This window comes from Nannospalax galili, unplaced genomic scaffold (genome assembly GCF_000622305.1).
Source record: "Nannospalax galili isolate Female #2095 unplaced genomic scaffold, S.galili_v1.0 scaffold185, whole genome shotgun sequence".
Classification (NCBI taxonomy): domain Eukaryota; kingdom Metazoa; phylum Chordata; class Mammalia; order Rodentia; family Spalacidae; genus Nannospalax; species Nannospalax galili.
In genome coordinates this window covers 1,484,927-1,496,015 of record NW_008355474.1, presented here as the reverse complement: position 1 = coordinate 1,496,015, position 11,089 = coordinate 1,484,927, and the positions used below count along the sequence as shown (strand labels likewise).

Here is an 11,089-nt window from a genome sequence, read left to right as displayed (position 1 = left end):
CCACATGTGCTGCCGGTTACATGATGCCTCATGAACCTGAACTTTACTCAAGAATGCATGTGGTTTTGTGCTTTTTTTTTTGAGACAAGGTCTCTCCCAGCTGGCCTAGAACACACTATGTAGAACAGGTTGGCCTCCATCTCACAGAGATCCACCCATCTCTGCCTCCTGAATGATGGAATGAAAGGCATGCACCACCACACCGGGTAGTTTTGTGCATCTTATTAGAGCTGATGGGTTGACTGGTTGGCCTGTCATGATGGCTTTAGTTAGGTTCTGGCCAATAACTCTTCCTAGGTTCAGGTCTCACTCTGAATTACATCAGTCCATATCTTCACTCAAGATCCTAACAATGTCCATGCCTAGGTAGGAAAAAGAGCCTCTGGCACATTGCTAGAGACCTGTTCCAGGTGAACACATACCCGTTCATCTTCTAGAACACTGACTCTGTGGTGAATTCACTTGATGGAGCTGTCACCCAGCTCACTTGTTTCCCTCTGTTGACTAGGAAAGCCTAGGAACTTCCCACAGCGATAGACTTTGTTCAATGACTCATAGCACATATTCAAAATGACAGCTTAACATGGGGATTTGATTTCTTTCACATTAAAAGAATTCAGAGATGGGCAGTCCTAACCAAAGACACTTCCTAGCATCTCACTGGGCTTCCCATGTGCAGGAAAGACCAGGCTTTCAGCAGAGCCTACCACTACCTACAACAGCCCAGGTCTAGTTATTAAGGAAAACAGGAAGCAGAGGTTGGAATGGAGGCAGCATGAGTAACAAGCAAGTCCCTTTAAGTCCATACACATTCTACTGACCACATTTGTCTGACCTAGCCACTTCCTGCTCCCATCACTGGAAGAGGGAAGCCTGTGCTACCAGGATGCTGAGGGCCAGAATCCAACCTCCCTGCCCACAGCACACAGCAAGTCATATGATTAGGGGAAGTGTGAAGGTCTGGAGGGCAGGACCCAGACACAACTTGCTTGCCAGCTCCTGGGGCAGGTTCCAGAAGAGTAAATATCTGGGTTACACACACCTACCTACACAGGGGCATCCTTAAGGGTCCTGCGGCTTCAGGGAAGCAGGAAACAGCTCTGAAACCTGGGCCAGAACCCAACTCCCAGCAGGAACTGGTTCTGAGTCTCCATTTCTGGTCTGGTCTGAGTAAGCAGCACTTACTGCTCTGCATGTAGCTCAGGTGGCCCTTGCCATAGGACAGTGTATGTGCTGAGAATGGCCCCATGCTTGCTTCACAGAGGAGAAAAGCTAGACATGGAGGGGATGTGGGGTGCAAGACACCCAAGGCCAGTGCTGAGAGTCCCAGAGACAGACCTGATCCTTCCATCAGGGCTGGGACAGAAGATATCAGCATCTTCATGGTCCAGTCTATTGCTTGCCCCTGAACTTGCTAAGTATAACATCAGTTCTATGCTAAATGTTGGGGCATACCCTGTCTTACTTTACCCTAACAATCACCCTGAAATGAGAATCCCTGCTGTATAGAAGAACTAAAGTTGAATCATTCGCCTAAGTTCTCCCAGCTGGAAGGGGGTGCAGCAGCGACCAATCCAGGCCTGAAGCCATAGCCCAGTGCTAACCACTGACTCATACGAGCTCTTTGCATCAAGTGAAGGCTGGTGGAGGATGGGCTTTGGTTTCCCCCTTGGCAAGTGAGGCTGGCATGAAATGTGCTCTGTGCTTTCAAGAGCCTGGCTGAAGGGCCCAGTGAAAAGCTAGAGCCCCATCTTCTAGAATATATACTCTGGAATCCCACAGTCAGTCTAGGGCCTGGGCTTTGAGGCTAGACCAAACCATAGTAGAAGTGAGCCAGGCTAGCCCAGAGAGGAAAAAATACTATGTTCAGGGGCTCTATGCTGGTGATAGATTGTCATTATTCACCAAATCTTTTCATAGGAAATTCCTTGAGGCTGGCTGAATGGGGGTGGCAGAGGGGGGAGTAGGTGAGGTAATTCTGGAAATTCAGAATTTTCTGTAGATCATAAGGCCATTTCATAACTGCATATTCAGTTGTTCATACTCTAGGCAGTACACACACACACACACACACACACACACACACACACACATAAATAAATAGGTGCAAAAAGAGGTATGAATTAGAAACACCAAAAAATATTAATCTGAAATTTAAGCGATTTCTTTGTAGTACTGGGAATTGAACCTAGGGCCTTGACCACGAAGGGTAGGCTAGTGCTTTACCACTGAGCTACATCCCCAGTCTTTTTACCTAGGATACAGATCAAGATCTCTATGTAGCGAGAAGTCTACATAGAGGGAAGCAGCTGGATGGATGCAATAATATTTAACATATTTATCAATAATATTTAACATATTTAGCATATTTAATATGTTAATCATATTTAACATATTTAACAGCAGGGTAGCTATGGTTGATGATAATTGTTTATTTGCAAATAACTAAGAAAGGAGAGATGGCTTACACTTGTAATCCCATCCTAACACTTGGGAAGCTGAAGCAAGAGTATTGTTATGAGTTCATGGTCAGCCTGGCCTAAGAGTAAGAACGTGTCAAGAAAATCAGAGAGAGATGGGCACAGTTTCACAAGTCTGTAATCCCACGATGTGGGAGGTGAAGACTGGAGATTCAGGAGTTCAAGGTCAGCCTAAGTTCCATAAGGAGTTCAAGGCCAGCTGGGGTGACTTGAGGTTTTGTCTGTCTCACAAAAGGGGGGAGGGGCTCAGAGAGAGCTGTTGGATAGTTGTAAGCACAGACACCTGAGTTCAATCCTTAGCACTTATGTTAAAAAGAAAAAAAAGGGGGGTGGAGCTGAAGAGATGGCTCAGCAGTTAAGAACACTGGCTGTTCTTGCAGAAGACCCCGGGTTTGAATTCCAGCACCTACATGGCAGCTAACAACTGTCCCTAACTCCAGTTTCAGGGAATCCGACAGCCTCTTCTGTCCTCCACAGGCATTGCACGACATGGGTGCACTCACCTACATGCAGGCAATACACACATACACATAAAAAAAATAATAAAATATTTTTAAAAAAAGAAAAAAAAGCTAGGCCTTGTGGTACACAATTGTAACCCTAGTGCTGGCAATTCAGAGAGAGGCAGAGCCCTGGGACTCACTGGCCAGCTAAGCCTAGCTTATGTGGTGGCTCTAGGCCAACAAGAGACCCTGTTTTTTTCATATTTTTTATTTATTATTTTTATTTTATGTGTATGAGTGTATTTCCTGTATGCATATAAATGCACCCATGTTGTGCGATGCCCAAGGAGGGCAGAAAAGGGCAGTTGGAGCCCCTAGAACTGGAGTTGGGATGGTTGTTAGCCCCCATGTGGGTACTGGGAATCAAACCCAGGTCCTCTGCAAGAGCAGTATGTGCTCTAACTGCTGAATCATCTTTCCAGCTTCTGTTTGTTTTTGAGACAGGATCTTGCCATGTAGCCAGGCTGTCCTCAAGCCCACAGTCTTCCCACTTCCATCTCTTCAGTGCTGGGATTACAGGTGTGTGTACTATGCCTGGAAGAAAATAAGTTTTGGGGGTTTTGTTTTGTTTTGTTTAAATGCTTTTTAAGTCATATTCCATTTTCCATGGCTATAGCAAAAACCCCAAAGGTGATTTATTTTGCCCACAGTGGAGGCCCAGGAGCATGGTACTGACCTCTTGGCTCTGAGGGCCTCAAGGCAGACAGCAATACAATTACAGGCACAAGAAGAGAGATCATACACAGCAAGACAGGAAGTCAGAAACCTGGAGAGCCAGCTTCACTCTTTCTCTAACAACTCTGGTGGGAGCTAAACAGGGCCCTTCTAAGGGCAATCCTGCCACTCCCACTAGACCTCACCTCTTAAAGTTTCCACCACCTGCGTGTAAAGAGTCCAGGCTGGCCTTAAATTTGGGATTGAGTCTCCTGTTTCATCCTCCTGAGTGCTGGCATGGCAAATGTGTGCCAACAGGTCAGCTTCCCTAGCACCTCATTACACTGCCATACTGAGAACCAAAATTCCAACTCAGGAACCTTTTGGGACACACTCTAGCCACATCCAGGTTGTGGAAGTCCTGAAAGATTGCAAGACTCACTGCTTTTCCTAAGAAAGCATGCTCCAAATTGATTCCATCTTCTCTTCATGTTAAGAACATGTTTAAAATTTCTTGCATAAACTTCCCAACACTCTGTTTTTGAATTTTTGAGACAGGGAATAGCTATGAGCCAGGTGGCCTCAAACATGAAGCAATCCTCCTGTCATCAATGCCACTCAGTATCACTTATTTCATGACGACACAGAGCTGTGACCTGAGCACAGTTTTTTCACTTTGGGCGAATTTGTTTTTTGAGGTAGGACTTCCTGTTGCCCAGGCTGGCCTTGAATTCACTGTGCAGCCAAGGATGACTTTGACCTTCTGATCCTCCTGCCTCTACCTTCGAGTACTTTGATGACAGGCCTGTGTTCCCAAGCCTGGATTATGTAGTACTGGGGATTGAATTAAGGGCCTCCTGCATGCTAGGCAAACATTCTCTCAACTGAACTACATTCCCAGCCCTCTAATTTCTTTAAAATAAATTCTGAGTTGGAGGCTGGAGAGATGATTCAATGGTTAAGAATACTGGCTGCTCTTGCAGAAGACCCAGATTTGGTTCCCAGCATCCACATGGTGGCTAGCAACCATCTATAATTTCAGTTCCAATGGATCCATGCCCTCTTCTGGCCTCCTTGGGCATTGCATGACATGGGTACACTTATATACATGCAGGCAAAACACTTATACATATAAAATAATTTAAAGAAATTCTGAGGAAAATGATATAATTTTGTAACTCAAGGTTTATTTGTACATTCTGCCTTTTTTTGAAACTTAAAATCATGTAAATAGATGAATATTTAAACTGATTAGGATCAGAACTTTGATTTGGTTTTGATTTGCTGTTGTTTTTGTTTGAGATAGGGTCTCATTCTGTAGACCAGCCTGGCCTTGGACTTGTAGCGATCTCCTGCCTCGGCATCCTGAGTACTGGGATTACAGGCTTGCACCACCACACCTGATTAGGACTTTGTTTTCTATATAATCCACAATTAAATCTGTATCCAGACAGTGAAAATTTGACCCTTTTGTTGTTGTTTTGACATGAAGTCTCACATAGCCCAAGCTGGTCTTGAACTCCAGATCCTCCTACCTCTGAAATGCTGATTACAAGCATGTGCCAGCCACCACGCCCAACTTTGATCTATTATTTTTTTTTTAAAAAGGAGTGAAGTGGGGCTAGAGAGATGGCTCAGCAGTTAAGAGCACTGACTGCTCTTGCAGAGGACCTGGGTTCGATTCTCAGCACCCACATGGTGGCTACAAACTATCCTTAACTCCAGTTCCAGGGGAATCGAAGCCCTTGTCTGACCTCCGCGGCACTGCACGACACGAGCGCACTCACATACATACACATAAAATAAAAAATAATAAGTAAAAAGGAGTGAAGTAAGCATATCCTAACATGGAAGGCTATGGCATGCTGTTTAATGGGGGGGGGAGCAATGAGCAAATTGCAGGGAGCTGTATATACAATGTTCTCTGCATAATGTAACCAGATGAAGACTGTCTTGCTCCATTTTTCTGTTACTGCAACTGAGTATCACAAAGTGAGTGACTTATAAAGAAAAGAAATTCATGTCTTCCAGTTCTGGAGGCTGGGACATCTCAGAGAACAGTGCCAATGTCCACTGACAGCCTCATCATAACATGGCAGAAACCATCTTGTGGTGCAGCAGAGCAAGCAGGGTAGAGTTCAATTTTGTTACAAAGTCAAATTCACTCAGGAGAGAGAGCCCACATGTCCCAAAGGGCCTGCTTTCTATACTGCTGAGCTAGGAACCATTTTCAACATTGGAGTTCCAACAACTTACCCAAACCCCGGTAAGTACTGTGTACTTCCTAAGAACACGCCCCTTGAGTCCACAAGTTCACATAAGTACACTGATGGGGCTAGAAAACTATGCACAACCACCCACTACTGTCACCTTGGAGAGTTCCAGGGCATTTGGGAACTGCTGCTTTATCTATCAGGTTTCTAGCTCTCACAGTGAAACGTTTGGTTATGTATAGAAAAATTAATTTTTAAAAACAGCCATGGAAACATTTATGAGGCCACTATCTACTTCAGGCTGTGCCAGCTAAGCGATTCTTGGACACTTCTGTTACACTGACCTTTACTTATGGTTACTGATACTTTAAATTATGTTACCCTTCTGCTCAAAAGTCCCTAAGGCTCCCCATGGCCTTGAGAATAAAACCCAACTCCTCGTCCTGGTGCCAGACAGGATATGCACCCAGCCCTCACATCACCACCCTAGCAGCACCCTGGAGTCCCACTGCCAGGTCTTTCCCTTTTCCTGTCCCCTCTCCCTACTCAAATCCTGCTCATGGTTTGAGGTCCTGCTGCGACTGCTCAGCCTCTGTGGCCAAAGCCCAACTGTCCCTGATCCTCATTTGCTTCTTGCCTTCCAAGTTCAGCAACTTCCTTGGAGATCATGCAGGGCATGGTTACCTCCTTTAAACTGTAACTGTTGCCAAGGGGAAGGTTTACTTTGTAAGTTTTATTACCTCAATTATTTCTCATAACAGTCCTGGGAGTCGATACCATAATTACTATTGCTGTTTTATTGAGCAGATGGTCAAGCTCAGGCAGGTTAAGGGCCCTGCACAAGAGCAAATGAATGCCTGTAAGTGCCTTGATGTGTTAGTACCCAGGTTTGGTTTGTTTGCTTTTGTTTTATGAGACAGGATCTCATGAAGCCCAGGCTGGCCTCAAACTTGCTATATAATTTAGGATGATCTTGAACTCCTGATCCTCTTGCCTCTACCTCCTGAGTTTTTGGATTACAGACATGAGCCACCTCCTCTGGTGGCAGTATCTAGGTTTTTTTGTTTTGTTTGTTTTCTGAGACGAGGTCTTAGTAGGTGACCCAGGCTCACTTCAAACCCCCAATCTTCCTGCCTCAGTCTCCCAAGTGCTAAATTAGCACACCCAGCTATGTCAGTCCTTTATAAAGTGACAGTAGTAAACGAGCCCCCCCCCATACTTGTTTTCAGGGAAGGGTCATTCCAGAAAGGGCCAGGAGGCACTCTAGGCAGCAACTACAGGAATGAGGAGGAAACCCAAGGCTTAGCAAAATTAGGTGACTTGCTCAAGGTCACACAAGTTTAAAGAAGCTGGCTTTGGTGTTCACCTTCTACCATTTCCATCCCCACTTGACCCCATAATTCTCTTCCAGGGGGCAGGGGACAGACTGTGGTTAGTGAGATGAATTGCAGTCAGCAAATTAGTAAGTGCTGGGTCTAGGGGACTCCAGAAAGATCAGTCTGTATGTACTCAAACACACATGCCCTGTCACTGTAGGCACTCTGTGCGTGTCTTCCAGCCAGTCCTACCCAGTTCACCTGTAAGCCCTGGGTGAAAGTTACTGGGCACAAACCCCCAAAGGCTGATGATGAGAGGCGGCCATTCCTCAAAGGAGGCCAATAAGGCATGTGAGGGCAGCCAGGCACCCAGCAGGCCATGGTAGTGGTTGCCTTCTGGCCACTCACCCTGCAGTAGCGGGGTGGGGGTGCTGGTGGGAGCTCAGTGAGAAGCTTAGCAGCTCCATCCAGATGCGAATTGTCTTTCCCACACTTCCTGGGCCGAAGGGGCTTCCATTAGAGCCTTCAAGGAGTCAGAATCCACACCTCCGCAAATGGGCCCGCTTTCCCAGGGCCCCCCTGCCCAGACCTTCCCTGGGCTCTGTGGGTTTTGACACTTCTCTGCAACCTGGTGGGGGGGCCACCTCACACCTTTGCTTCAGATAAAAGCTAAAGTCTGGAGGTGACTGGTCCAGCTTCCCAGAGTCACACCCGCCATGGCCCAGTCGCCGCCGCCTCCTCCTCCGCAGAGCCTCCTGGGCCTCGACCACTGGGTGTTTTCCCAGGGCTGGGGCTGGCCGGGCCACTCGGACTCCACGTCCCCGGCCTCCTCCTCGGATTCATCCGGCTCATGTCCCTGCGACGGCTCCCGGGGCTCCTCGCAGCCCGCGGCCCCCTATCGCAGCGCGCGTGCAACCCAGGTAGCCCCTACGGCGCCCCTCCGACGCGCGAGGCCGGCGCCAGCGGGAGGACAGCGGCAGAGCGCCAGCGAACGTGAGAAGTTGCGCATGCGCACGCTCGCCCGAGCGCTACACGAGCTGCGCCGCTTTCTGCCCCCTTCGGTGGCGCCTGCCGGCCAGAGCCTAACCAAGATTGAGACGCTGCGCTTGGCCATCCGCTACATCAGTCACCTGTCGGCCTTGCTAGGCCTCAGCGATGACAGCCTGCGGCGCCGGCGCCGGCGGAGCGCGGATGCAGGGTCCCCTCGCGGCTGCCCACTGTGCCCTGACAGCGGTCCCGCCCAGGCACAGATGCTAGGCCCTGGCCTGGGATCAGCTGCTTGCAGTGGGGTGCCCTGGGGATCCCCATCTGCTTGCCCTGGAGTCCGAGCCTCGCCTGACAACCTGGGGAGCAGGATCTCTGACGTAGGTCCTTGGGTGACACCCCCTTACCGTCACCAAATACAGTCACCCTTGCACCAGCCCTTAGGGAACGCCCCTGACACGTCTCACTGGACACCACTCCAAGTCTGTCCTGGGACGCAGACATCCCTAGAGGCTGAGAACAAGGCTGGACACTGGACACCACCCACTGCACCTGCAGATGTGGCTGAAATGTACCAGGTAGGTCCCAAGGCCTTTTCCACTTCCTGAGTGGTCCCCAGATTTCAGTAGTCAATGGAGTGGGTAGGTAGTCTCTATTTCTGTACAAGGTCTCACTACTTTTCAAGTTCCAGGTTATCCAATGGAGGGGAGGATGGAAGGAGCCTTAACACCTGTAGGGGAAGAGATGAGGCCCTGGGCAGTTCAAGTCACCACCACAATTCCAGTCACTGTTAGACAGCAGTCTCCGCAGCCTAGGGAAAAGAGGCTAGCCCTGGGCCTTACACAGAGGCCAGGGTGGAAGGTGAGGGGCTGCACTGTCAGGAAATTCTAAGTCTTATGTTAAGGGCTCAGCGCAGGAGGGAGGCCCAGGGGTAAAGACAGTACTTCCTGATAGACAAGCCTGGAGTTGGCGTCCTTCATGTTTTCTTTATAAATGACTTATGATCCATGAAAGATCATATTAATAAAATAAAACTCACTATCTGCCTTACACTAATCTTTACACCTTACATGTGTATCCATGTATTTAGCCCTTATAATGCAAGCCTATTTACGTCCCCATTTCACAGAGATAAAGGACCCTCTCATAGCTAGTGAGTAGCAGAGCTGGGATTTGAAGGTTGGCATTCCATCTCCAGAGTCAGTATTCTTGGCTGCTTTGTTCCACTGCACCTTTGCTCTGGGGCTACCACCACTGCCAGCTAAACCTTGGGGGAACCAGCCAAGGTTCCAGCCAAGGTTAGTGGCCCACTAACAAATTTCTCTTGTTCCTCATGCAGAGTCTCTCTGTGTCTCCGGAATCCTGCCTGTCCCAGGGAAGCCCACCCCTTGCGCCACGCCCTTCATGTCAGAGACTCCAGCCTGAACCTCCATGGGGGTGCTGGGACCACAATGCAGAGGTGCTCTCCAACTCTGACAACCAGGGTTCTAACCCCACCTTCCAGCTCCCTGCAGCCAGCCTCATCCCCAGCTCAGGCCTGCGGCTTAGTGGCTGTCAGGAACTTTGGCAAGAAGATCTGGAAAGACCCTCGCTGAATATCCTCTTCTAATGGCCTTGGCTGCGCCCTGTCAGCCTGGAGTCCTGCCTGTCCTGAGAGCGCTTTCTTCATTTGCCTCTTCTGTGGCATTTTGAGCTTTCTTAGCCAAGAATCCTCTTTCCCCAAGTGATGCCTTCTGTGGATGCCTTTATGTCTAGAACAGATAGTGGGTACCTTCCCAGACTGGAGGGGAGCTGTGGCAGTGCCCTTCACTGCTAGGCACCTCTCACAAGACTCAGTGCTCTATAAAGCACAGTCTGAGCTGCTCTGAGAACAGTGTGGGCTGGGCCTGGGGGTGGGGGGAGGCAGGGACAGCTCCATGTTCTGCTTGCTGATGACACCTGCAGGATCCTATATGCTTGTTTTATAATTAAAAAAGAAAAAAAAACAACAAAGATTTGTTTTGTTCTGACTTTTATTAATCTTCATTTTTCTTGATTCTGGAGAAAGAAAAATGTTTCCTTTCTGTGGGGAGCAAGCCTGCCACTCCTCTCCTCCAATCCAGGCCTGCCAAGGTCAACATGAACCCTTGCTTGTCAGATTGGCAGTATTAGGGCACAGAGGCTAGGGGCTCTGCAGTGCAAGGTGGGCAGACCTTTGGTGTGGGTGTGTACAGTCATGGACAAACAAGGCTGGAAATGGGGATGCTAGGCACCTGGGGTGGGGGTGAAGGGTGAGGGATGGGCTCTCACAATTATAAGAAATATTTTTCAAAGAATTTTGAGTGGTCCCTCTGGACTAGACCCACTTTTAGTTTGTGAGCTGCCATGGCAAAATGCCACTGAGTGGGTGACTTGAGGGACAGAGACTTATGTTCTCAGTTCTGGAGGCTAGAAGCCCAAGACCAAGGTGTAGGCTGTCTTGGCTGCTTCTGAGGCCTTTCCCCTTAGCTTGCAGACAGCCTTCTCATTTTGACTGTGTCCTAGTCTCTTACCAGTCATACTAAGTGAGAATCCCATTTAATGATGCATGTGTGTGTGTATGTGTGTGTAGTGGTGCATGTACATGAGTGTATGGGTGCATACTCATGCATGCACCTGTGGAGGCCAGAGCAGGACTTGGGTGTCTTTATCTCTGCTCGCTGCCTTATTGCCTTGAGACACTCTTTCATGGAACCAGAAGCTCACCAGTCCAGCAAGCTCTCTGGTTCAGCCCATCTCTGCCCCCCAATGCTGAGGATACAGGTACACCAGTCATGCTCAGCTTTTTATGTGTGTGCTGGAGATTCAAACTCAAGTCCTTAGGCTTGCTGAACAAGTAGTCTCTACCCACTGAGCCATTTCTCTTCCACCCCCCTCCATTTAATCTTAATCCCCTCTTATAATATCTGTCTCCAAATTCA

General features: G+C 48.5%; 1 protein-coding gene across 1 annotated transcript; it reads left to right on the top strand.

The window, feature by feature from the left end:
* Window positions 1–7,882: 7,882 nt before the first annotated feature.
* On the top strand, window positions 7,883–10,131 carry Mesp2 (mesoderm posterior bHLH transcription factor 2). The gene is made up of 2 exons (XM_008852808.2): window positions 7,883–8,728; window positions 9,490–10,131. The coding sequence occupies exons 1-2, from the start codon at window positions 7,883–7,885 to the stop codon at window positions 9,757–9,759; spliced, it is 1,116 nt and encodes a 371-aa protein (XP_008851030.1). The 3' UTR covers window positions 9,760–10,131.
* The last annotated feature ends 958 nt before the right edge of the window (window positions 10,132–11,089 follow it).